This window comes from Micromesistius poutassou, assembly GCF_964030765.1.
Source record: "Micromesistius poutassou genome assembly, chromosome: 16".
Lineage (NCBI taxonomy): Eukaryota > Metazoa > Chordata > Actinopteri > Gadiformes > Gadidae > Micromesistius > Micromesistius poutassou.
In genome coordinates this window covers 7,696,644-7,724,495 of record NC_140286.1, presented here as the reverse complement: position 1 = coordinate 7,724,495, position 27,852 = coordinate 7,696,644, and the positions used below count along the sequence as shown (strand labels likewise).

The 27,852-nt window shown below is 46.9% G+C and overlaps 1 protein-coding gene and 1 pseudogene across 2 annotated transcripts in view; both read right to left on the bottom strand.

Moving 5' to 3' along the window:
- dpydb (dihydropyrimidine dehydrogenase b) overlaps window positions 1–10,252 on the bottom strand; it is an 18,538-nt gene extending 8,286 nt beyond the window's left edge. Inside the window, exons 1-14 of the mRNA XM_084480474.1 lie at window positions 10,085–10,252; window positions 9,115–9,225; window positions 8,737–8,819; window positions 8,146–8,233; window positions 7,888–8,049; window positions 7,317–7,513; window positions 6,338–6,419; window positions 5,909–5,996; window positions 5,714–5,821; window positions 4,661–4,830; window positions 3,717–3,927; window positions 2,845–3,029; window positions 1,593–1,808; window positions 791–955 (exon numbers count right to left, since the gene is read on the bottom strand). Of these exons, the coding sequence (XP_084336600.1) occupies window positions 791–955; window positions 1,593–1,808; window positions 2,845–3,029; window positions 3,717–3,927; window positions 4,661–4,830; window positions 5,714–5,821; window positions 5,909–5,996; window positions 6,338–6,419; window positions 7,317–7,513; window positions 7,888–8,049; window positions 8,146–8,233; window positions 8,737–8,819; window positions 9,115–9,225; window positions 10,085–10,114 (1,896 nt within the window). The 5' untranslated portion in view covers window positions 10,115–10,252. The remainder of the gene's footprint in view (window positions 1–790; window positions 956–1,592; window positions 1,809–2,844; window positions 3,030–3,716; window positions 3,928–4,660; window positions 4,831–5,713; window positions 5,822–5,908; window positions 5,997–6,337; window positions 6,420–7,316; window positions 7,514–7,887; window positions 8,050–8,145; window positions 8,234–8,736; window positions 8,820–9,114; window positions 9,226–10,084) is intronic.
- A 1,223-nt stretch (window positions 10,253–11,475) lies between these two features.
- On the bottom strand, window positions 11,476–13,568 carry LOC311361303 (annotated as a pseudogene). Its single transcript has 2 exons — window positions 12,513–13,568; window positions 11,476–11,896 (listed from the first exon to the last, which is right to left on the bottom strand). The product of its transcript is annotated as an uncharacterized misc_RNA (transcript).
- Between the last annotated feature and the right edge of the window lie 14,284 nt (window positions 13,569–27,852).

The window sequence follows — 27,852 nt, the reverse complement described above, 5'->3', positions numbered from 1 at the left end:
GAGCAGGTAGGGGTTAGACTGTACAGAGATGGGATATTAAGGAGCAGGAATGGTTTAAACGATCAATACAGAGACTGGTCATTAAGGAGCAGGTATATGGGTAGGGCATTGCCATTCAATTTAACTAATTTCTCCTACGGGGGATTAATAAAGTTGTATTGTATCGTATCGTAAATATTAACTTTTTGTACCTTTCAAACATCAGTTTTCATTTTTTGCCTATTATTTTCTTAAAGCCTGCATCCACATCACATGATAGCAACAAAATTGCTGACATTCTCAATAGAAAATGCAATATTTTGATATAGATTCAGCATATAGCATATATCAATAGCAAATGGCTATTGATAATATTTCTACAGAGAACTGTGTATTTTATTTTCATTATATTCGTTCAGTGATTTCAGTTTCAGTTTAGTTTGTGAGTTATTACAACAATTCTATCGATATCGCCAGAAAATTGTTTGAATACGTCTTCTATGGTTGCTGGAGTGTTTGATATGTACATTGAAAACCAAACATGAGCCAGGGATCAATCTAGAAACCTTCTGGATACAAGTCAACCCGCTCTACCTCCTAAACTAGTCCCCAACACACCATTAATGGGAGCCTAGAATGACTCGCCATCGGTGTGTGAATGTGTGCATGGGCGAATGTCAGGCAATATTGTATAGTGCTTTGGATAAAAGCGCTATATAAATGCAGTCCATTTACTCTATTTTATGAAATTCATATGGGAAGACTAGAAACGACTACTTTGAACAGCTGGGAATAGAGCAACGCGCGTTACGTTGTTGGGGAAGTCCTTCTTCAGCTCGGCAACCGACTGGCACCAGTACGCCGCCGTCTTCTCGCTGATCAGCTCGATGTTCAGGAAGGAGCCCTGGCCCGGGCCGAACAAGGGGCCCGATGTGGTGCCCCGCACGATACGGGGGGACACGTTGGTCACCAGGTCCTGAGGGGGAAGGCCCAGACAGACACACAGACAGGGACACCGACAGACAGACAGGGACACAGACAGATGGACCGGGACACAGACAGACAGACACACAGACAGACAGACAGGGACACAGACAGATGGACCGGGACACAGACAGACAGACAGGGACACAGACAGACAGGGACACAGACAGACAGACAGGGACACAGACAGACAGACCGGGACACAGACAGATGGACCGGGACACAGACAGACAGGGACACAGACAGACAGACAGACAGACAGGGACACAGAGAGATGGACCGGGACACAGACAGACAGACAGGGACACAGACAGACAGATAGACCGGGACACAGACAGATGGACCGGGACACAGACAGACAGACAGGGACACAGACAGATAGACCGGGACACAGACGGACAGACCGAGTATGAAAAGTGAGAAAAAGAGAAAGAATGAAAGAAAGATTAACAGAATGAATAAGGTGAGTGGAGTGCATTATGATGAATAAAGTGCCTTTGTCGTGATATAAAGACACACAAACACACATATTGCGCTGCAACGATGACTTTGCTCTTTCATGTTAAGGATCAGTGTGTGCGTATGTGCATGCTATGCGTCTGCGAGAGCATGCGTGTAGTCCCAGTCACCTTGTCCAGTCCAAAGGTCTTGGTGAGGGCGAAGCCCCAGCCTTGCTCGAAGGCCCTGCGGATCATGGCGGTGCTGGTGGTGGGGGGTGCGGATGCCAGGCCGAAGGGGTTGGGGAAGCGGATCCCACACACCTCCACGCTGATGTCCACGGCATCGATGGCGCTGTAGAACAGAGGCAGCTTGGGCACCGCGTCCACGGCCTGCCCGTGAAGAGACTGGTGGGGGACAGAGAGAGGGAAACAATCTATCACCTATTTAGTACATAGGGGTGCTTATTATGGCATGAAAGCACAAGACTGTCAAATATAATGTTGATTTTATGTTTGAAAACGTTATATCAACTGAGTTCATTCATGGGGACACAAAAAGGCAAACCTAAGAAAAAAAAGGACAAAAACATTTACGTTAATATAAATAAATAAAAATGTGGGAGGCTGTGAATGGATTCAAATTATAAAATATATAATCACGATTCTTACGTGAAGGGATTTTCCTCCCACCCCTACTACCTACTCTATGTTAATGTCTAACTGCACCCTGGTGCATAACAGACCCATGGAGAAGACCCATAATGACTTAATGACACCTGTGTTTGTCCTACGATGGCTCCTCTGGGTCTGAGTATTGCTACACTTTGGTGTCACTTCAAAGCATCTTTCGCAACATTTACGCTTGCAGCACTATTCCTAGAATGTCTGTTCGCCTCCCTTATCATATTATCATATTATCATACACGTTGGCAATCAGGGATTTACAACCACAGGTGTAAGGGAGGGCAGCCAGCTTTTACGAAACATAAAGAACTGTTACATTATGTTTATTGCTACTGCAACCACTACTTCTACATTTATATTTTGTTATTTAACAGATTTATGAGCTTTATCCAAACCGACTTTGTCACTGGATGGAGAGCTGAGTAGCAATAGGAATCAGAAGAAACACATGTTAAACAATACAATACTACTCAAAACGTTTTTTTAATAGTGATACTTTTATTGTATGTTTGCTTTAGCTTTCTGCTAAGTACATTGCACGTTCTACAAGGCATATTTTAACTTTGCCTTTCTTTTCTTTTACTTATCTATTTTCTTTTATTTTCATATATTTTGTGAGAATGTTTCTATGTGAAGCACTTTGAGTCTGCCTCGTGTATGAAAAGTGCTCCATAAATAAAGTTTCCTTGCCTTGCCTTGCCTACTGCAAATTGCAAATCGACGCTCTCACACCACGGCTGCAGACGGCCTAGTTCACCTGGACGTATCGGTGCATGTGCCAGGAGGCCTGCTTGCCGTCGTTGACCGACTCCACCGTGGTGTTGGCCAGGCCGGCGATGTCCCCGCCCGCAAACACCCAGGGCTCGCTGGTCTGCATGGTGTCGGTGCTGATGTCAGGGGTCCCCCAGCGGTTCAGCTTCACCGGGGCCAGGGCCTCCGCCACTGGAGGGAAGAGAAGGAAGATCAGTTCAATGACGAGAGGTCATCCACTGGGTCGTGTTTGAGGCATTATAACACGGCACGACTACGGTATTCATAGAAACACTTGGAGAAGAGGTTCCACTTTTATGGTGTTTTACTGGTGGACTTCAACTTTTAACAGAACACATAAAGATCAATGCGCGCCCAATAGCACACGCAATGGTTGCATTACTAAAACAAAAAGTAGTCCCTTATTATGATCTAGGTTAAACGTCACAAAATGTGTTGACATAATGAACATGAACATGAACATGTGTGTGTGTGTGTGTGTGTGTGTGTGTGTGTGTGTCTGCGATTATGTTAATCCTGCTATGAAAGTTATCTTTCATAGCAACTTATCACAGTCATTCTGTGGTGTGCTGCAATGTAAACCTTACTCTCTGAAACCTAACCTGAGGAACGCTATAATGCCCAGCATGAATGGCTGCAGTCATTCAGCTTAGCCGGTAAACCAGAGCCTACTTTCCTAGTTCCTAGTTTCCTAGTTTGAATTGCTGTTGCAGGTCTGCTGCAAGCAATTAAAAAATCCCATGATGCATTTCAGAGCCCACACAGCACAAGCCCTGTGTGTGTGTGTGTGTGTGTGTGACGAGGTCGTTGAGTCGCAGCTGTGTGTGTGTGTGTGTGTGTGTGTGTGTGTGTGTTCACCTTTTGGGTCACTGAGCATGGAGCCGAAGGCGCTGATGATGTAATCGGCCTTGAGGCGGACCGTCTGCTCCTCATCCTCCAGCCACTCGCCGTCCTCGCCCTGCTCCGTGCGGCAGAACTCCAGGCCCGCCACGCGGCCCCCCTTCATCAGCACCTGGCGGGGCGACAGGAAGGGCAGGAACTCGCACTGCTCCTCCTTCGCCAGCTCCATCTGAGGACGAGTAAGCACAGGGTTGGTCCACTGGTGCACTATAAATGGTAAACTGACTGCATTTATATAGCGTTCTTTTGTAACCAGTGGCCACCCAGAGCGCTTTACAATATTGCCGAACATTCAGCCATTCATACACACATTCACACACCGACAGCGGAGTCAACCATGCAAGGCGACAGCCAGTTCGTCGGGAGCAGTTAGGGTTAGGTGCCTTGCTCAGGGACACCTCGACACTCAGCTAGGAGGAGCAGGGGATCGAAATAGCAACCTTACGGTTACCAGCCAACCCGCTCTACCTCCTGAGCTACTGGAATGCCACTTATTTTGTCTATTCCATTATCCAACAAAATTGCTGTTTTTGTGATTCACACACAGACCAATTAAAACTGTTGGATTATCAGCAGTGCTATGCCATTCCATCTCTTCTCCAAAACGCTTTTCCGTCTATCTTCACTGTCCTGTTCATAAAGGAAACAAAAGCCCATACGAATATATGTATATATATACACAGTATATGCAAAAAGAACTGCAGTATAACAGGGCCATTCTTTGTGATGCCATTTTTCAGACAGCCAAAGGTCTTTCAGGTGGTGTGACAGCCAGTGTCAGTGCTACTTGTCGTCTGTCTTTTTGCAAAGAACTGCTGTGATACGGGTACTGGGTTCACGCCTCCCAGTACCCCCTCCACCCAGCTGTCCTTCCAGCCCCCCCCCCCCCCCTCCCAGTGTACCTCCTCTGGGACGGCCCGGATGTTGGTGAAGCCCTTGCGGAAGCAGACGAAGACCCTCCTGGCCCCGCAGCGAAGCGCAGAGGTGGCGCAGTCGAACGCTGTGTCGCCGGCGCCCAGGACGATCACCACCCCCCGCAGCTCAGGCAGGGAGGAGCGGCAGCTGCACATGCCTGAGGAGGAGCAGGAGGTCAGGGGAGGAGGAGGAGGTCAGGGGAGGAGGAGGAGGTCAGGGGAGGAGGAGGAGGTCAGGGGAGGAGGAGGAGGAGGAGGAGGAGGAGGAGGAGGAGGTCAGAGGAGGAGGAGGAGGAGGAGGAGGAGGTCAGGGGAGGAGGAGTTAGTCAGGGGAGGAGGAGGAGGAGGGGGTCAGGGGAGGAGGAGGAGGAGGAGGAGGTCAAGGGAGGAGGAGTTAGTCAGGGGAGGAGGAGGAGGAGGGGGTCAGGGGAGATGGAGGAGCAGGTCAAGGGAGAAGGAGGAGGAGGTCAGGGGAGAAGAAGCAGGAGGTCAGGGGAGAAGAAGGAGGAGGTCAGGGAGGAGGTGGACAGCGAGGGCGAGGAGGAGGTCAGGGGAGAAGGAGGAGGAGGATAGGGGAGAAGGAGGAGGAGGTCAGGGGAAAAGGAGGAGGAGGATATGGGAGAAGGAGGAGGTGGTCCAGGTGAAGAGGACAGGGTTAGGGAGTGGAGGGAGAAGGAAGAGCGGAGGGAGGGGATGGAGAAGGGGAAGAGGAGGTTAGAGAGGAGGGAGGAAGGGAGGAGGTCATGGAGAGGGTGGGAGGAGTTTAGGGAGGAAGTGAAGAGGTAGGGAGGAGGAAGGGAGTGAGTTGGTCAGGGATGAGGTCAGGGTGAGAGAGGAGAGGGTTAGGGAGTGGAGGGAGGAGGAGGTGGGGAGGGAGGGAATGGAGAAGGGGAGGAGGAGGTTAGAGAGGGAGGAGGGGAGGGAGAAAGGAATAGAGGGGAGATAGGAGGCATGGAGCGGGGTGGTCAGGGAGGAGGTGTTCGGAGAGGAGGGGAGGAGGTGAGGGTATGTGTATATGTTGGGAGGGGGTTTAAGTGGAACCTGGCTTGCTGGCTGTTGCCACCATGGGCAGGAAGTCTTTTGAGGTGAAGAAGCCTTGTTCCATGGTCAAATCTTTGAAGATCTTAGCTCTGTTGGCCTGGGGAAGACCTGGAGAGCCACCAGGAGAAGAGATCTGGATCAGACCGACTGACAAACAGAGCGACCAATGGTAGAGCGACACCAAGGGCTACTGACCGATCCCGACAAAGACGGCCTTGAACCCCTTATTTTTCAGCGACTGCAGCGTTAAACCATTGACACCGAGACCCTGCTCACAAACCACCTGCAAACACACACACACACCCACACACACACACACACACACACACACACACACGCAAACAAAACACCCCTCTGAGTAAATGTGATCTTCAGACAAATACACGTAACTACAGCTTATCTTATCAAATCCGCAATGGCTTGCGTAATCTATACCATTATCTTAATGTCATGGCATAATATCCGGGAGGATGACCGTCTGAAGGTACAGTCAGGGTCAGGGCCCACCACATTTAACCATGTTATATGAGGTTGAGTACTAACCCTGCACATTGAGCTTGTTTTCAGTCTCTTTGTGTGTGTGTGTGTGTGTGTGTGTGTGTGTGTGTGTGTGTGTGTGTCTACCTTGACCCCCAGGTCCTTCATGAGGCCAATCTCAAACTGGACGACCTCACTGGGCAAACGGAACTGCGGGATCTCTGACATGCTGCACAAAACACACACCGTGTCCACGGTTTCATCTTGCACCAATCATCACAGGGAGTCTTGATATCAAAACCTACAATGCTAGTGGTTACTTACAATGCCTGCACGTACTTATCCAAGTTTAGCAGTTCTATGCGTTTAGTGGTTCTATGCGTTTAGTAGTTTTATATGTGCTTATATAGTGCTTCTATACAGTTAGTGGTTCTATACCGTACGTTAAGTGGTTCAATATGTTTAGTGGTTCTATAAGTTTAGTGGTTCTATTCGTTTAGTGGTTCTATAAGTATAGTGGTTCTATATGTTTAGTGGTTCTATACGTTTAGTTGTTCTATACGTTTAGTGGTTCTATAAGTATAGTGGTTTTATACGTTTAGTGGTTCTATACGTTTAGTGGTTCTATTTGTTTAGTGGTTCTATAAGTATAGTGGTTCTATATGTTTAGTGGTTCTATAAGTTTAGTGGTTATATACGTTTAGTGGTTCTATTTGTTTAGTGGTTCTATAAGTATAGTGGTTCTATATGTTTAGTGGTTCTATAAGTTTAGTGGTTATATACGTTTAGTGGTTCTATTTGTTTAGTGGTTCTATAAGTATAGTGGTTCTATATGTTTAGTGGTTCTATAAGTTTAGTGGTTCTATAAGTATAGTGGTTCTATATGCTTAGTGGTTCTATAAGTATAGTGGTTCTATTCGTTTAGTGGTTCTATAAGTTTAGTGGTTATATACGTTTCCCTCTTCCTGTGTTCCGTGCCTTAGGATTAGTAGGGCTGTCATCATGTGGCCTATGAAGCCCTTGGAGACTAACTGCGATTGAGAGCTATACAAATATAATGGCCGTGAGTCAATTTGAAGTCCCCACCCTTCCTTCTCAGACAAACCAGAGCCATCACTCAACTAACCTCAGCCCTCCGATGTACTTCTGCTTTTCGAAGATGGTGAGGTCACTGTATCCCAGACGAGCCAGGAAGGAGGCACAGCTGATGGAAGCCGGCCCGCAGCCAATCAGAGCGATGGGTACGTTGTAAGACTCTGGCATCTCATTGGCCGGTGGCAGCTCAGGGTTGCGGATCTGCGGGATGCCCATCTTACTGAACACCTGACATGGGAAGACAAGAAACAGACCCAACTCAAAACTTTGTCTCATAAGGGACAAGCACACAGGTATGACACTTAGAACATGTCGAGCCTCCTCATACAAACGCCTGCATGCATGATGCAGGTACGTTGGTACGATTAGAAAAGGAATTTTGATCAAAAAGGAATTTTGATCACAAGTCTTCTCAAATGTTTACAAGTCGAATCAAATGTTTACTGGGGAAACCTGTTTTTTTTCCCATTCAGTGTGTTACTCTTTAACGCAACTTATAGAAATAATTAATGTGTTACGCAGGAATGTCACATTTTATGAGACAGGTCCGGATCCTTGACCCTCTGAATAGCATGTCACTCTCACCATGTGAGATAACGTACCTCTGTCGCAAACTGCTGCAACCCCCCTATGTTAATGGGCCCTTCCTCTGAGGCATACAGGTTGCAGCCCCCCACACACAGCTCCGAGGTGGGACAAACCATTCCACAGGTGAGTCCCAGGGGGTTGTCAGAGAGGATGGAACGAGCCGACCCGTAGTAGTTCTGGTAAAAAAAATAATTAACTTTAAAGCACCAACACAGTATAAGCATGGTGTGTGTGCGTGTGCATGTGTGTGTGTGTGTTTGTGTGTGTCCTACCTTATTGGATATACTGGTAATAAATGACTTGATGTCCAGGTTGGTAGGACAACTCTTCTGACAGGGGGCATCTACACATTTGAGACACCTGTGATGACACAGGAAGCGTTACCTCACAGGCTACAGGTTCATGGTTATCTGACAACCAAGCAAGCAGGAGAACATACTTAAATAAGTAAGGCGAAAAAAAAGAAAGTTCTAATTTAGTAAATCATTTAAAAGTAAGCAATCTTTCTCTCTCTTACACACTTACTCAGTCACTCAGTCACTCACACACACACACACACACAGGGTCCGCTTGCATCTTTAGACACACAGACACACGCCCACCAACATCCACGCACACACACACACACACACGCATACGCACACACACACCAACAGGGTCTGGTGGGGTCTGGTGTAAAGTGCATGTTGACGCGCCCCCCTCCCCCATGCCAGATAGGCTGACGGTGTTGACTTGACATAAGCAGTGTTAAAGCTGAACTGGACTGCACCCGGGTTCAGGGGCCCCATAGGACAACGTATGAACTACTACAGCCACGGGGCTTCCTCCTCTGGGCCCACAGGGCTCCTGGGGTGCTCTCTGACCTCATGGCCTCACGCAGTGCTCCACGCTCGCTCAGCGTTGTGTGTTTGATGTCATCGAAGTTGTTCTCCAGCTTCACGCATGACTGGGGACCAGAAGCAGAAGGAACATGAAGGATTCAGAAAGGACGCACAGCTGAGCTCAGGGGTGCTCAAACAGGGCAACGTATTAGTTGTATGCTTTATATGACTGTTCTATTACTATACTTTACAATGATGGTATGCTATACCATACTATTATGCTATACTAAAGTATGCTATTATGCTACCTAAATGGTGCCCATTAGTAGTTAACTGAAGTTTACTGCATATCTTAGTTACGTGTGTGTGTGTGTGTGTGTGTGTGTGTGTGTGTGTGTGTGTGTGTGTGTGCTTTCTTACATCACAACCCCTCTCAGGGTTTCTCTTCCAGTGTTTTTTCTCTTTTTTCTTGGTTGCCGTGGAGATGACATCAGCATGTTTCTTCACTCTTGGGTTCAGAGCCAATATGCTCTGTTGGAATACGAAGTTTCACACCCACACTGAAAACAAATAATATTTTTCTATATCCATGTTTGCAAATGTTCCCCCTGTAGGCCTAGTGTACAGTGACGATCAGAAGGCCTTACAAAGATGAACCTAGTTTAATTACAATCCCTGACCTCCCTCAGTTAAATGCAACTATTGATATTTGAGACATTCTTCTTCCAAAAGAAAGTGTGCTATATATATATATATATATATATATATATATATATATATATATATATATATATATATATATAATTTCTATATCTCATATAGGCTACTATATATATTAAATCACTATAATTCAAGTGGTCTAGCAGTTCTCCCATGCATAAATCTATACATTTACAAATACATTCAAATAAATAGAATAACGAAAAACAATCGACCCCGATATACGAAACATTTCGCGGGACAGACCATAATTAACCGTCTAATTAATCACCCAAACAAATAAATACGTCGAGGCTGCTTTGCAGTGTTTAATATCCCGTGACTTCGCTCTATTATTTAAACATAATGTTTTATCAAAAGAGTCAATCAATACATTTCATGGTGAATGTCAAGATAGAAACCCTTTTAAAAAGAAGGACCCATTTGAATGTTATTTAGAAACGAATGCTCTAGTGTAGGCTACTTATGTCCCAGATAAGTCAAGCTGAGGGTAAAGGAGAAGATGTAATTATCTTCATCTGGTCACATGATATATGAGAACTCACACACCAACGCCTGCAGGGTATGGCTTTCCTTCTAGTAGCCTACTTATTCTAATGCTAAGGAATAAAATACTACATTACACAACGTATTTTTAAGACAGGTGAGGGGGGGGGAAAAATATATATACCTCTATGTCGGGTAGGTCTTTACTCAGCATGGTGCTCTGCTCTGCTCCAACGCACACCGTCCAAATAGCCCGTGATAATAGCGTTCACAAAGGTAGTCGAGATCCTACGATATTTAAGAGGTCCGAAGCACTGTCCGGGACGACTCTGATCCGCAGATGATTCTCTAGAGGTTAAACAGTGTTCACCTGACCTGCATACCCGGACCGCTTCCAAATCACGTGACCATTGCAGTTTTTGTGTCAATTTTTCCCACTAAGTTTCGGTTTGATCTCTTCCAGGCTGTTGATGTTGATGTTGACGTGTCGTGATTTGAGTTTTCCAATTTCAATACGATCTTACCGGAATTGAAATATTTTGAAAATAAATATCATACTACAGTCATCATACTACTGAACTACAGAATTTGTGCAATTTGAACTTTACACATATTTTAAAGAAAGGTCACTCAACATAGTCAAAATAAAAACTGATCAAGAACAGTTAAATAATTATAGCAATTTGAACTTTAAAAAATATTTTAAAGCTGTAAAGTGCTGTGGGAAACCGTACTACTGCACCGTACAACTGTTGCTTCTGCCCCACGTTGTAGTTCAATTCAAGTATAATTCAATAGGGTGAACAGCGCCATCTGGCGGCCATTTGTGTCAAATGTGCAAAAAGTTGTTTAATTAGGCAACCGTTTATAACCGTTACGCCAACACGGTAAATGTGTTTAATTATGCAAAAGTTCTGTTCAATGGAGGAAAAGATACGTTTCATGGGTTCCGTGCACCCAAAGTTTATGACTATCTGCATCAATAGGAGCTGTGTCATCCCTCAGATGTGGTCTATGGATTACCATTTGATCCAATATTAAATACATAATTATGATGAATAAGGAAATAAATGGGGCATGTCGTGGCAATTCCCTTTAACAGAGATTGTGTCTAGGCCAGATGAGATTTCCCACTGCAAAAAAGCACACAATACATCGGAAAGCAATTATCCTAGGTTTAATGCATTCATACATTAGACTCCTCTCTAGCAGAGTGAGTCCAGAATACAGTTTGACAGGGTTTTTTAATACCGTTTCAGACCCTCCCCATATTGTAGATGTCAATAATCAACTCAAGTGATGTTTACCCAAGACACAGGTGCCTGTGTTTTTATCAAGGAGAAGAGTGCCTAAGGGGATGTCTTCTCCTTTGTGACCCGTTTACCCAAACACAAAGGTCAATGAATAGTCGAAAGGCAGGTTGGCAAGACAATACGCGAAAGGAAAGAACAAGGCCTTTGATTATTTTATAATCATAAAAAAAATTGATCATGTCTAACCATTGGCACTTCTCTGCTTTTACGAGAGGTGGTTTAGACTGCTTAGGAAAGAATAGATTTTCTTCACTCGTCTGCCTCACTGCTCATTGGAGTTATCACTCCAACCCTGGGTTGGGTAGATTTTAGATACCGGCGCAGGCACTGTGGACTTGTTCTTTTCTCTGATTTCCATTGGTTCAACTATTACAAGTTGGGAAACCGTGGCTGTGGTTAATTTGGTCACACAAGCTTTAACGCACGCAAATGATATAGTTAGAATTGTTGCTATGATTAATAGGGCCACAACAAACATTATCGCATTCCTCACAAAGGGCGTACCCCAATCCGAGAACCAACTCCCGAACACACTTTTGATATCGCACAAAGTGATTTTGTGAAGGTCATTTATGGCCTTGGTGTTTTCTTTGTGGAAATTCTCGACAGATAGGTTTGCTGAGTGCACGTATGAGCAGCATTCCGCGCCAATCATTTTACACACACCCCCGGTTGAGGCTAGCCTGGCTCCGCCCGCCCACCTACTTCCGCCCAAATTTCATTTTCCCTTCAGTAGTCAGTCTGGGGCTGGGGCTTGTTAGTGGGATTTTGCCCGAACAAATTTCTGTCTGACCAATCAGCGAACAGAGGAAGTGGCTGAGAACGATGACGTCGAAGTAGCGACGTATTGTCAATGACAAGACCCAGCCTCGACAGTTGACTGCAAACATTATCTCTGTCCTTACTATAGAATATTAATGCAGAATTTGTAATTGTTCCTTGAACTCTAAAATTAGATGATCAAAACCTGCAGCTATCGTTGACAGACATCTTCACGCTTCATCTTGTTTTGTTTGTGTACACAGCCTGCGCATGTGCGCAACGTAGTTTTCAGCCGGTCCCGGCGTATGACATACGTCACGACCAAATTGCGATTGGTTATGGCAGATCCAGAGTGGCACTGGGCAGATCCAATAGTTTTAAACTTCAACAGACACCCGCCTCCAAGTGAGTGAACGTTTGCCAATTACAGCAGTTCCAGACCTTCTGTACAAATGAAATGAAGTACGATGGTCTGGTAGCACCAGGCTAGGTTGAGGCAAGAATTAAATCTAATGCCATGCGGTTTTGGAGTGCCACTTTAGTAACCTCCTCGAGTTGTGTTGACATGGCCGTGACGACCCTGTCTGTGCTATTAATGTGAGTCTCCAAGGCTATGGATAGTGCCTTTGTCTCCTGTTGATTCAAATACACACCATATCCAGGCACTATCATCCCAAAGAATTGTTGGAGATCACGTTTGTGAATGGCATGGTGTCCGTCTAACACCTGTATTTCTTGTGGGGTTACTACGCGGATCATCGGGACTGCGTATGCTAAGTAACAGGTACCCTCCCCACCATTTGGTATATAACTGTAGATTTTCCTGCCACATGCAAGGAACACTCCGGGTGGTAAAGCTACTGATTGAGGACTGATCTGCTTCGATGCATCTAGTGAGGTTATGTATTGGGCCAATGCAATTACTATCTTCCAGGTGGACCACGTCCTTGGAGTTGGGATTAAGTTGGGTAATGTTTATGCAATTAGTGACGTTATATAATTCTGTTATTGTGAACTGATGACAAGGTCTTTTTGGTCCCCGTGACGCTGGTTTACTGAAGTGTGGAAGTTCGCACCTAATTTCCGCACAACGTGTCGCGCGCAGAGTTGGTAGTAACCTTGATGAGGTCAGCACTGTTGAACACTCGACCCTGGGAATGCTAAGCGACCTATTGCATACTGCACCGACAGATGAGCAGTTACAATGTGTCCCACTCCTACCCGCCACGTAGTCAGTTTGCACATGATATGATTTCACTGTCAACAGATCACCATAGTTACCCTTACTTCTTGATATTATCGCCATCCCAATGATCCCTGTCCGATTGAATCCCTGCGGTGCGTGTTGCCTCGCCATATTTTCAGGTTGGGAATGCCTGGTGCCCTTACGTAATATTTCTGCAATGAGGCTGCAATTTTGGGGTCATCGCATGCATTTTTTATATTCTTGGACGTTAAGTTTTGCCAGTTTATAGTCATGAATTGTAGGTGGGACAGCGGAATTGCTGCCACAACTGGCCCTTCAGCACTGCTGGGTATGTGCATGCACATCCAACAATTTGTTTTGTTTAGATGTTTCACTGCTTCGTGCATTAACTGAATTGTATGTTGTCGTGCACCTCTCGCTGGACCCTTGTTCCTCCGGTGTTTTACTTACATGAAGTTCTGGCGTGTTTACTGGTTTGTATATCAACAATGATGGAATAACCATAATGGCACTTAAAATGACCAGGCCACAAATGGTTCGTTGAATCCCCATCCGATCCTTTGAAAGGGGTACTGTTGTCCGGGTCTGGCGTCCATGCTGATTGATGTTGATTCTGGCCGCGTCTCTCCCCGGGCCAGAGAAAGTATCTGGGCCTAGATCTGACGTGATTGTGTGTGTGAGGGTGAGTTACTAGCACTTCACCCTGGTTTCAGTGTTGGGGTGACGGCCAAGGGGGTTGGGTCAAATGTGACCGTCGTAGTGAGTGGTGGTGACCGGTTTGCAGTGGCTGGCGTGGATCCTCTCAGCTGCCTTGACAGCCGACGATGTGAAGTGGTGGTGCCCGTTTGCAGTGGCTGGTGTGGATCCAGGTAGCCCTCTCAGCTATCTTGACAGCTGATGATGTGATGAACAGGGCTTGGAATGGTCCCAACCACCTTGGTGAGTTCCAGGCACGTCGTCGATAATCCTTCACCACAATCCAATCGCCTGGTTGTAGATCATGGAGTTGCCCTTCCCTGGACGGTGGTAAAGCCTCTTTCATCTGTGTACGGATGGATTGCAAAGTTCGAGAGAGATTAATACAGTAATCAATCATGTCGTGATGAAAAATTTCTGTGTTCAGGCTGCTGTTGTGTGGTGCACCTGTCCCCATTGGCATTGGCCGTCCCATCAGGACTTCATAGGGGGACAGACCTACCTTTACTCTGGTGCGTCCCCTCATGGCCAGTAGGACCAGTGGCAAGACCTTTAGCCATGACATACCTGTATCTGCAGCTGCTTTGGCCAGTTTGTTCTCTAGGGTACCATTCTCTCTCTCTACTACCCCCCCACTCTGAGGGTGGTACGCACAATGGGTACGTAGGTCAATTCCTAAATACTTGAACTGCTGGATGGCTTGGTTCACAAAATGTGAACCATTGTCACTGGATAATTTCTTTGGGATTCCCCACCTTGGGATGATTTCTGTGATCAAAGCTTTGGCCACGGCTGCAGAGTCGGCCGCTTTGGTGGGGAATACCTCAACCCATTTGAAGACCATGTCCACTATCACCAAACAATACTTCTTTCCCTCACATGGTGTTAATTCTACAAAATCCATTATCAGATGATCAAATGGTAATGATGGTGGTGGGTGGTTGGTGGGTGTGTGATGCCCATGAGAGATCACATTGATTTCAAATATATTTGAGTGAATTGAGGTTGGAAAACCGGTTCATGGTGTTGCGAGCACAGTAGTAATTTAGCGTTACGAGCAGCAGGGGGCAGTATGAGGCGGGGCGCCGGTTGCCGACCGAAAGTTTGCGACGGAGTGGGTTGCGTTGCGGTCGTCCTCTTTCCACGTGCTGTCGGAGAGGAAGGAAGTGATGTGCCCGTGTCTCTGTTTGTTATATGTATTTCAGGTCGGTATCGGTGCTTTTGAGTTTCGTGTGTTGATGTGTTGGTGTGGTGGTGTCCCCGAGTGTGTGTTGGGTGTTGAGAGAGTTTGTGTGTGCGTGTCGGGACCTGTGTGTGTGCCGACGTTGGCTGCTAACGGCAGTGGCCCGGCAGCGGCGCGGTAGCGGCGCGTGCTCATGTCCTCGTCCGTGTCTGAATGCGAGTGTGTGTTTGTCGCGTCGGTACGAATGCGTGTGTGTTTGTTGCGTCAGTGCGAAAGTGTGGCTTCCTGTACATTTGGTTAAAGTTCATGTTTTTATCATTGTTGAGAGTTGTGATTTGTGTGTCTGTTTGCTCCGGGTTTGTAGGGAAGAGGAAACACAGTTAGTAAACTGTTTTGTGGCAAGGTTTAAACCTAAGAAAATACTAAATAATATTGTGTATTGTGTGTTGTATGTATAGTGGATTAATGAAGATTGAGTAGATCTCAAATTGTGTTCAAGTGTGAACTGTACAATAAATCTACTCTTTCCACGTGCTGTCGGAGAGGAAGGAAGTGATGTGCCCGTGTCTGTTTGTTATATGTATTTCAGGACGGTACAACACTGAAAGAGCACCATTTACACCCTGCTACGCGGCCCGGTTCGCGGGACCCGTAACAGATTTTGGAGGCCCCGCTGGGATTGGTGTCTTCAGAGTCAAGTGATGCCAATCCCAAAAGAAAAATCACCAGCCCAGGATTGACGCCACCAGCCAGCCGGTGGGCGTGGAACCCTGAGAAGACGTTCCAGCAGTGAGGATCCACGAGGAGCAGCGTGAGACCGGAGGAGCCGTGGGAACCAGGAGGAATCGTGTGAACTGTGAGGAACAGGGAGGAGACGAGTGTGCTACGAGGGGTTGTGTCTACAGCCTCAGCAACCGTTCCAGTAGCCTACAGCTGCAGCGAATGCTTCACTGGTACGACGGCGGGATCTCTGCAGTCCCCGTATGTTTTTGAGGGTTCTTCAAGTGGAACAACAAGTGAAGGTACGGTGAAACACTCAACATGTCGGTCGAGAGGAAGAAGCTCGTATGGGAAATAAAGAAGGAGCTACACGCTTTAACAGCACGCGAACTGTTTGAACTGACACGGCATATCGAGTTACCAGGTCTTGACTCATCTACAGTAAATGAAAGTGATGAAGAAAGTTGTTTTAACTACATCTGTTCATATATGCAAAGTGAAACCTTGTTGGGCGAAGAAGACGAGGGATTCGTTCAGCTGCTAGAGTTGAGAGATGTGGTTTTTGATCTCAGAGCTGTTAAAGAAATTGCTAAAAAGAAGTTGTCTGTGAATGATGATGTTGAATATTCACCTGTGATTGCTGATGCTGAGAACTTGCCTGTAGGGTCCCAGGTTGAAACTAACAGGTCAATGCCTTCTGTTTTAAGCGGTACTCACCCAGGTGTAACACACAGTGACACAACTAGTACAGAGTTACGGGCTGAAACACAAACCGAGTATCAGAAGTTACGGTCGGGTTATGAAGAGTTGGGTAGGAAGTTAGCAGCATGTCAGACTTCACCTGCTTCTACCACACATAATCAACCGTCCTCCACAGAGCCGCGTTACATGACACCCACACAGCACACCCACACATACCAACCTGCTAGTGCAGCACACAGTAGGGCTGATGCTATGTTCTCCTTAAGAGACTTGTCATTATTGCAGCGCAGGGAGTTCAAAATCCATGGGGGTCAGGTAGGTGACCATGCATCCGACATCAGCTACAGCAGTCTGTGTAAGCAGATTGAAGAGGGCCTAATGAGTAACCACACAGAAAGTGAAATTATTCAAGGCATCTTCCGTATCATCAAGCCCGGACAATTCAAAGACATGCTCATCAATATGGATAAAATGACACTGACTGAGCTGAAAAGTTTTATTCAGTCTCACCTGAGTGAGAGAAACAGTACGGAGCTCTTCCAAGAGTTAATGAGCACCCGTCAGCATGACCATGAAACCCCTCAACAGTTTCTCTATCGAGCAATCGGACTGAAACAAAAAGTGTTGTTTGCATCACGACATGTGAATGCCGACATTGAATATGATCCACGCAATGTCCAAACTGTCTTTCTTCGAACCATTCACCAGGGCCTTTCTCCAAAGTACAGTGAAATGAGAACCGAACTGAGACCTCTCCTTGCTGACCCAAGTGTTTCAGATGAGATGTTGTTGAAACAAGTGATCAAGGTTATGACTGAGGAGAATGAGCGACAACGACGGTTGGGTCATACTACACGTCAAAAGGGGACAGCTGTCCGAAGTGCTCAGGTTGATGTGACTCAAGACAGAGAACAATCCACCCCTGATTCCAAAACCAAAGGTAAAACCAAAACGATCCAAGATTTAACAACTCAAATCGAGACCTTAACCAGCCTTGTTGAGTCTCTTGCCAGGTCAAGGTCCACTGAGTCCTCAATCCACTCCACTGGGCCCAAACCACGATTCTGCCGAGAAGACAGACCCTGTGGATGTATACGATGTCGAGAGCAGGGGGTCACCGACTGCCCACATTGTTTTAAATGCGGAGAAGCTGGACACAGGGCCGTGGGTTGTCTGAGGGGACGAACGCAAGGAGACGGTCCCCGGTCCTCGGCATTGAGATCACCAAGTGCTAACACGCACATGCAATCCAAAGACGAGACCAAGACAAAACAAACCGAGGTCAGTAACGTGAATGCGACCTGTGCCACCCCAAATCAAGTGACTCAACCTGCACAGGCCCGCGTAGCTGAACTGGTGGGGAAGAAATGCTTGCTGAAGTGCTACCTGAATGGATATGCTACCACTGCACTCTTTGACACAGGCTCACAAGTGAGTATTGTTGACCACAATTGGAGGAAAACATACTTACCTGGACACCAAGTCCGACCTCTGGATGAGCTCCTGGGAACCAAGCCTCTCAATGTCTTGGCTGTGACTGGAACACCTGTACCTTATGACGGATGGTTGGAGATGACCGTGAACTTACTGGGAAACAGTGACCCCAACTTGTCCATCGAAGTGCCATTCCTGGTAGTAAACGTGTCCCTTGAACGTCCTCTTTTAGGATACAATGTGGTTGAGCACATTGTAAAAGCACAGAAGAACGGAGGATGTGTGGTCTCCACCATTGTCAGTCTACTCTGTAGTGCTATGGAGATTGAGGAGGACAAGGCAACCACAATTGTTAACCTCATCCAAACGCAACCGGTCACTAGACTGGGCGAAGCCATGGTCAACGTTGGACTACGTGATGTTGTTATCCGTGCTGGGCAGGTGGCCCATGTCAAATGTAAAGTTCCATCCCATCTCGACTCCCTTGAGGCTGTTTGGCTGTTTGAAACCAACCAAGAAGAATCACAGTTACAACAACTTGATATTGGAGATGGTTTGGTGGAGGTCTGTAATACAGAAAGCCCCTCTGTCAGCGTCCCCATCGCAAATTACACCAGTAAAGATGTGGTCCTGCGTCGGAAGACTGTGCTGGGGAATATTCAATCTGTTGAAAAAATAATGAAGACAGACCAATCTGAAGTGACAAATCACACAGAGGTTAACAACATTAACACCCAGACTCACCCAAGCACCAGCCAGAGTGAGACAGTTGAAAAGTGGGATCCCCCAGTTGTTCTAGCTCACCTTGAAGAGGCGCAGCAGAGCATTGTGAGGAAGATGCTGTTTGAGGAATCATTAGCATTTGCTCGCAGTGACAACGACATGGGATCCATCCCGAGCCTACAGATGTCTATAACGCTCAAGGATGACATACCAGTTCAGAAGTCGTACACCTCAGTGCCAAAACCTCTGTATCAGGAGGTCAAGGAATACATCCAAGATCTCCTGGCAAAAGGCTGGATTGTTAAATCCAAATCCCCGTACTCAGCTCCAGTGGTGTGCGTCCGAAAGAAGGATGGCACACTGAGGCTGTGTATAGACTATAGACTTCTCAATCAGAAGACTGTCTCTGACAGGCATCCCCTGCCTAGAATTCAGGACCTCATGGACAAACTTGGTGGCTATGGCTGGTTCTCAATTCTCGATCAGGGGAAGGCATACCATCAAGGCTTCATGGCGGAAGGCTCACGTCACGTGACAGCATTTATCACACCTTGGGGGCTCTACGAGTGGGTGAGGATACCCTTCGGCCTGACCAACGCCCCAGCCGCATTTCAACGAAGTATGGAGGAAATGCTGGACTCCCTGAGGGATGAATGTTGTGTGCCATACTTGGACGATGTCCTCTGCTATGCCCGAACCTTTGAGGAACATGTGGAAGGATTGAGGAAAGTCCTTCAAGCCCTCCAAAGGCATGGCGTCAAGCTACGACCAACCAAGTGTGAGCTGTTCAAGCCAGAGGTCCGCTATGTGGGTCGGCTAGTGTCTGCTGATGGTGTCCGGATTGATCCGAAAGATTTGGATGCTGTGCGTGTTCTGAGGGACAAGACACCGGCCACGATTGGAGATCTCCGTCGTGTACTGGGCTTCCTGAGTTATTACAGAGCCTATATCCAAGACTTTTCCAGGATTGCCAAGCCACTTTATGAGTTGCTGCAGGTAAAATATGCTATCACTGAGACCCCACACAACAAATTCAAAGCAGGGAAGAAGAAAGGTGCACAGCTGCCTTCACGAACCCCTGTGATGTGGAAGGAGGAACATCAGCAAGTGCTATGCAAATTGATTGGGGCCCTGATGACTCCCCCAATTCTCGCTTACCCAGACTTCAACTCCCCCTTCACATTGCATACAGATGCCTCGGAGGAAGGGTTGGGAGCGGTCCTGTACCAGCGGCAGGACGGGAGGATGAGAGTTATCGGTTATGGCTCCCGAACACTTACCGCTGCGGAGAAGAATTACAGACTTCATTCCGGGAAACTGGAATTCCTCGCTCTCAAGTGGTCCATCTGTGAAAAATTCAGAGATTATCTGTTTTACGCGCCACATTTCACGGTGTATACAGATAATAATCCCTTGACGTATGTGCTCAGCACCGCCAAGCTGAATGCTGTGGGTCACAGATGGGTGGGAGAACTGGCCGACTTCAGGTTCAACATTAAGTATCGGCCAGGGAAAAGTAATGTGGATGCGGACACACTCTCCCGCTGCCCGCTGGACGTTGACCAGTACATCAGTCAGTGCACGGAGGAGTTGCCCCAAGAAGTCGTCACTGCCGCCTGGGAAGGTAGCAGGGCAGCGGAAATGCAGGAGGTTGCTTGGGCTGCAGCCCTGGGTGTGGCACATGGAGTGGTTGAGTGTGGTACTCCCGATCCCTTGCCAGCTTTTGACCATGATGAATTGGTTAAGGCTCAGCGAACTGATTCAGCCATTGGACCTATCTTCAAACTCAAGGAGACCAATGGGACATTGGCCGATGAAATTAGACAAAGTGCTAAGGGGACAACCAAAAAGATGATGCATGAGTGGAGAAAACTCCAAATCGAAGACGGGCTCCTGTACAGGAAGACAAGCCAAAGACGTCAGCTTGTCCTACCTGCTCAGTACAAGTCACTTGTCCTACATCAACTCCATAACGACATGGGTCATGTGGGTGTGGAGAGGGTCCTGAACCTGGTTCGAGAACGCTTCTATTGGCCATATATGAAACAAGAAGTGGAAGATCATGTGACCAAAAGATGTCCCTGCCTAAAACAGAAGAAACCGGCCACTCAGGTCAGGGCTCCAATGGGCAGCATCACTACGACTTCGCCCTTGGAGTTAGTTTCCATTGACTTCTTGCACCTTGAATCCAGCAAAGGGGGTTATGAGTACATTCTTGTCGTAGTTGATCACTTCACGAGATTTGCCCAAGCCTATGCAACTAAAAATAAGTCTGGAAAAACGGCAGCGGAAAGAATATTCAATGACTTCATCCCTCGGTTTGGCTATCCAGCAAGACTGCATCACGACCAAGGCAGAGAGTTTGAAAACAAACTGTTCCATACTCTGCAGAAGTTGAGTGGGGTGGGACGCTCCAGGACCACACCATATCATCCTCAGGGCAATCCAGCAGAACGTTTCAACAGAACTCTACTACAGATGCTGAGAACCTTGGCAGAAGATAAGAAGGACAGGTGGAAGGAACAGCTCCCACAAATAGTCCACGCGTACAACTGCACGCGCCATGAGTCAACTGGATATTCACCATTCTTCCTGTTGTATGGCCGTAATCCGCGCTTGCCAGTGGATCTGTTGTTTCGACTGAACAACAACGAGGAAGCACAGACCCCGAGAGGCTACGCAGAGAGATGGGCCAAGACAATGACTGAAGCTTATCGTATCGCCTCAGAAAACTCCAAACAGTCAAGTGCAAAAGGAAAGAAATATTATGACCAGCACACACGAGGTGTCGTCCTGAAACCAGGTGACAGAGTCCTGGTACGGAACTTGGGAGAGAGAGGTGGACCGGGGAAGCTAAGAGCTTACTGGGAAAAGACTATCTATGTTGTGCAAGATCAAATTCATGATGGCCCAGTGTACAAAGTTGTTTCAGAGACTGATGCGTCGAGGACCCGTGTCCTTCATCGAAACCTTTTGCATGTGGTAAATGATTTGCCTGCAGACCTACCTCCAGCAACAACCAAGGCGTTGGCACCTACAAGAGGGGGAGGAAAGAGAAGGTCGTCAACTATCCGGATGGAGAAACAATCTGATCAGGCACGAATAAGGGAGACAGATTCTGAAGAAGAGGAAGACCCCCAGTATCGGTACTGGCTGAGAGTGCGACGTCGGAATGACCAGTGTTCTATTGATAAAACGCCCACTCAGAAACCTCATTGCAAACCTGTTGGGACAATACCGACCCGTGACTCTTACCAGAACCCTGTGGTCAAAATACTTACCCACAATCCACGACCAAGTATTCTCCATGAGGAACCTGAAAGAGCAGAGGGAGTTATGGTGGAGACATCTGGAAGTGAGATGGAAGAGCCCAAAGAGTTTGAGGGAGGAGTGGAGGAGTATGACTCGCTGGAAGAGGATGAAACAGCTGTACCTGAAAGAGAACGTGAACCAGGTGCTTCTCCATCACTAAACCTGACCCCCACCACTGACAATCAAACACACACACTTAGGAGATCAGTCAGGGGAAAGAGACCCACACACATGTTCACCTACTCAGAGTTAGGTCAGCCTTCATTCAAACCTCACACTGGCGTCAATACACTCACGGTCCCCACTGTACCTCCTGTGTACGTCCCATTTTGCTATTGTTCAAACCCCCACCAAACGTTCACTTACCCCACTTTCATGCCTTGCATACAGTACCTGCCTTTAGTGTAGGATAAAGGGGAGTATTTCAGAGTTTATGTTGTATTTCCATTGTATATATATATCTGTAGTGTGTTGGGTTACATAAATGTCAGGAGCCATTCTTTTTGTCAGGGAGCGTGTGATGCCCATGAGAGATCACATTGATTTCAAATATATTTGAGTGAATTGAGGTTGGAAAACCGGTTCATGGTGTTGCGAGCACAGTAGTAATTTAGCGTTACGAGCAGCAGGGGGCAGTATGAGGCGGGGCGCCGGTTGCCGACCGAAAGTTTGCGACGGAGTGGGTTGCGTTGCGGTCGTCCTCTTTCCACGTGCTGTCGGAGAGGAAGGAAGTGATGTGCCCGTGTCTCTGTTTGTTATATGTATTTCAGGTCGGTATCGGTGCTTTTGAGTTTCGTGTGTTGATGTGTTGGTGTGGTGGTGTCCCCGAGTGTGTGTTGGGTGTTGAGAGAGTTTGTGTGTGCGTGTCGGGACCTGTGTGTGTGCCGACGTTGGCTGCTAACGGCAGTGGCCCGGCAGCGGCGCGGTAGCGGCGCGTGCTCATGTCCTCGTCCGTGTCTGAATGCGAGTGTGTGTTTGTCGCGTCGGTACGAATGCGTGTGTGTTTGTTGCGTCAGTGCGAATGTGTGGCTTCCTGTACATTTGGTTAAAGTTCATGTTTTTAACATTGTTGAGAGTTGTGATTTGTGTGTCTGTTTGCTCCGGGTTTGTAGGGAAGAGGAAACACAGTTAGTAAACTGTTTTGTGGCAAGGTTTAAACCTAAGAAAATACTAAATAATATTGTGTATTGTGTGTTGTATGTATAGTGGATTAATGAAGATTGAGTAGATCTCAAATTGTGTTCGAGTGTGAACTGTACAATAAATCTACTCTTTCCACGTGCTGTCGGAGAGGAAGGAAGTGATGTGCCCGTGTCTCTGTTTGTTATATGTATTTCAGGACGGTACAACACTGAAAGAGCACCATTTACACCCTGCTACGCGGCCCGGTTCGCGGGACCCGTAACAGGTGCGACTTTCTGTCCTCTCCCTATATTGTTGGTGACGCACACAATACATTTGGCACAAAAACTTTGTGCATAATTTGAAAATCCTTGTGTATACCAGTGCCGGTCAATGCTATCTACCATTCCCCCCTTTGACACGTGGTCTCTACCATGCGTCATATTAGCGTAGATAGGGAACAAACATTTGGGCAAGCAGGGACGCCCGTTCGGGCCGTACCACAACCCAGCACGGTATTCTGCACCAGCTGATTTCCACAACTGACGCTCTGCGGGTAGGGCCTTAGTCTGAGCCCTCGCCAATTCCTCGATCGTAACTGAAAACGTCAATTGTGCCATCTGCAAGGCGGAGGAAAGCGGGGCTCTGGCAGCTGCTTTAGCACCCCCATCCGCCACTGCATTCCCTCGGGACACCAGGTCCACAGCCCTTGTGTGTGCTTCACATCGACAAACAGAGATGGCAGTGGGCAAGAGGATAGCATCCAGTAGGTTAGCAACCAAATGTGAATGGTTAATCCGTTGACCCGTAGATGTGAGGAAGCCTCACATTTTCCAGAGAGTGCCAAAGTCATGAAGGACACCAAAAGCATACCTACTGTCAGTGTAGATGGTAACCCGTTTACCCTCTGACAGTATGCACGCCCTGGTCAGGGCGAATAGCTCAGCCACCTGGGCTGAAAGGTTGGATGGTAACCTTGCCGATTCCACCACGCCGTCCTGCGTGGCAATGGCATAGCCCACTTCACTAATACCTGTAACCACATCCTTCCGGCTCGAACCATCGACATACAGTACATTCCCAGGGGGCAGTGGTCTGTCGGTAAGGTCCATGCAGGGACTGCAGGTGGAAAATAGCAATCTGCTAAAACCTGGCACAATGCACAATGCATATTTTCTTGTTGTGCAAGATTAATGTTTTATTGTGCATTGCCCCCGTCTTAAAAATAAATTACAATTACAATTACAATGCGTGGTGTGCACAATTCATTAATGGTGGCCACACAATCATGGGGTTCCCCATCCTCAGGGATGGGCAGCAAGGTGGCCGGGTTTAATACCGTACACCTCTCCAAGGTAATGTTAGGCATAGCTAGCAGCATGTTGTAGTATGATAAGAATTGTGATGCTGTCAGGTGTGATGTGCTCTGTGTCAGCAAAATAGACAAAACCTCATGGGGTACAAGCAAAGTTAATGGCATGTAACCCACCAGCCCCCTACTGGCGGCAACTGCCATTGCCGCCGCTGCCACTGCCTTCAAACAGTGGTAGCCCTGCAGCCACCGGGTCTAATTTAGACGAGTAATAGGCGATGGGGCGCATCCTGCCCCCATGTACCTGCATTAGCACTGATGTCATGTATCCATTCCGCTCTCCCACAGTCTGTGTGAAGGAGCGTTTGTGGTCCGGCAGACATAAAGTCGGTGAGGCCATAAGGGCCTTTTTAAGGTCTTCAAAAAGCAGCGTCTGCTGCTGTTGTCCACGTCACGTTGTCAGTCAGGGGTCAGTTGGGGTCAGTTGGTGTCAGTCTGGGTCATGCCATGGCTGTGTGTGCTGTCTATAAAATCGTAATAATCAAGTATCCACTGTCTACAGTAGCCCGTTGTTCCCAAGAAGCCCATCATTTGCTTTTTTTGTGATGGGTTTTGGCATGTTTTTGATTTTATCCTTTATCCTGTCCTCGCTAAGGGACACGCCTTGTGGCCTTGACTAGCTAAGAACTGGAGTAATACAATAGTGTCCTGTTCACACACACCGGAGTCAGGGGAACAAACCAGGAGGTCGTCAACGTATTGAATCAACGTACAAAAACTAAATGGCAAAACTAAATGAGCCAAATTGTCGTGCAGCGCAGCAGAAAAAACGGCCGGTGATTCACAATACCCTTGTGGCATCCTAGTCCACGTATATGGTTTGCCCTTAAATTGAAAAGCAAACCAAAATTGGCTTGCTGGATCCACCGGTATGCTAAAGAACGCGTTTGCTAAGTCGACCACTGAAAACCATTTACTATTACCAGGTACCTGTGTTAATAGTGTGTGAGGATCAGGAACAATGGGTGTTCTAGGATGCACTGCATCGTTTACCTTTTTTAAATCTTGCACAAACTGCCATGTGGTGGGTTGCCCTTCCACAGGTGCCTTTTTCACTGGGAATATTGGGCATGTCAGATTTATATGTTTCAGAGAATTTTTATTTCACAATGCAACATTAATTTTTTTGATGCCACATCTATTGCATAATGGCACATTTGGCGCATTCTATTGGCAATCCAGGCAGGTCATTTCTTCCCGGATTTATATGACCGAATGACACCTGAAAGTGATCTGAAAGTCTGAAACAGTCCGGAAAACATGGCGGCGCGCCGTAAGGTTGTTTTTGTTTGCATGGTTGCTGAGCAACAGAGTCTAGCCATAGACTTTGCTGGTTCAAACGACTTTAGGCTACAACGGGCTTGCACAGACTTTTTTTCACACAAATCAACAGTGGGAGTGTGTGTGTCCACGGATGCCCTAACCAGTAGGCCACGGATTAGGGCATCGGTGGCCTACTGGTTTAAGAGTTGGACCGGTAACCGGAGGGTGGCCGCTTTGAATCCCAACCGGTAGGCAAAAATATGGACGGGGGGAGTGGTTGTGCAACACTCTCCTACGTCCTCATCCACAGATGAGGTGCCCTTGAGCAAGGCACCTGAAACCCCCACCTGCTCCCCGGGCGCTGCACTGCAGTTGCCCACTGCGGCTTCCCACTGCTCTGGGTGTTCACCGGCTCCCGGATGGGTCAAAAGCAGAGAAAGAATTTCCCCCAAAAAGGGACAATAAACGGTAACTTACTTACTTAACAGTGGAAATAGAAATGCCATTAGAAAGTACTTGTATAGTTTTTACAACACAAACGCTTAATTAAACAGCATATACGAGGACAAATTGAGGACACATAACTTTGTTTCCCATTCATTATGTGCGTCACCATTATCGTTGTGACGTTGATTCTTCCGACTCTGTCTACCTGGACCTTCCCTGAGTTTGATGACGAGAACACCTGGTAGAACCAAGTACTAACGGCTGAGGCCAGCGGGAAGGTGGAGTTTGACGTCCACGCCCACATCCAGATTGGAAAGTCCAGCCCCGCCCACATCCAATACCTTTATCGTGCTTCATTCAGGACAAAACTTGCTGCATTTACGAGACCTACGAACTGTAGGATTTCATTTTCTTTTGGACTGTTTGGACGCCCCCCGTAAATATACGTATTCTTCACATATTCTTTCAGTGAGTGGTGATTATTTGTGAAATTGTGCAAACGACAGCCTTTTCAATGCATTTGAGGAAGGTGGTAGCATGTAGTTAAAGGTCCCATGGCATGAAAATTTCACTTTTTGAGGTTTTCTAACATTAAGTTGAGTTCCCCTAGCCTCCCTATGGTCCCCCAGTAGCTAAAAATTGCATTAGGTGTAAACCGAGAAGTAGCTATCTTACTCCGTCTTTGAAAAAAGGATCGCTGAAACGCTTCAATTTGGCTTCCAGTCGGTTATGACATCATACCAGACCAGGTTACCGCCCCTTTCTCTGCTTGGCCCGCCCAGAGAATTTGGCCCGCCCATAAGACAATGAGCTAGGATCATCTGAACTCCACATTGTTTTCACCTGGAGATACATCATGGCTCGCAAACAAACGAAGCATGGCATTTGCTCAGTGTTCGGATGTGAAAATGAAAACCAACGTTTATTTTCAGTTCCTTCATCCGAGCCCCTGAAGAACCAGTGGGTTCATTTTATTTTCGCTGGAAATGCTCTGACACAACTTCCCAAAGTTGTGTATGTCTGCGCCAAACATTTCACCGACGACTGCTTCCTCAACTTTGGCCAATACACAGCTGGACATGCTGATCGTCTGAAAATTAAGCCTGGATCAGTACCAACTCTCCTTGGCTCTGCTACAAATCTCGGACAAGTAAGTAAACTAACGCTATGTTGAATTCCGGATCCAAACTATTTTCAAATGATTTGGGGGGTATGGGGGGGCAACATCACACAGGCGGCGCAGTATCTGAGTCATTTCTGAACTTATATATTATACATATTATTATATATTATGGCAACCATCAAAATACATTGAATGACACTTGCGGCATGTTGATGCAATAATTTGTGGGGAATTCAGTTTAACTAAGTAATTTCATTTGACATAATGTAAGATACCTACCTCCGTCATGTAGGATGCCCTCTTCTCTTCTTTCAAGACTCCAGAAAGTAAGAGTTTGCTTGGATAGGTCCCAGTGTAGTTTGAAAAGTGCACCCCCTACCGGCGACTTTCATTGGTTTATTAATTGGCTTCCATTATTGGTTTAAGTAACAGTGGAGCAGGTGTGCATAGTATGACTCCAGGCTGTGCTACCTTGATCGCCACAAAATAATGAACACATCACCAGAAGCCTTTTTTGAACACAGCAGAAGCAACATTGAACAGTTGCTAATTCTCTACTAGGAATATTGAACG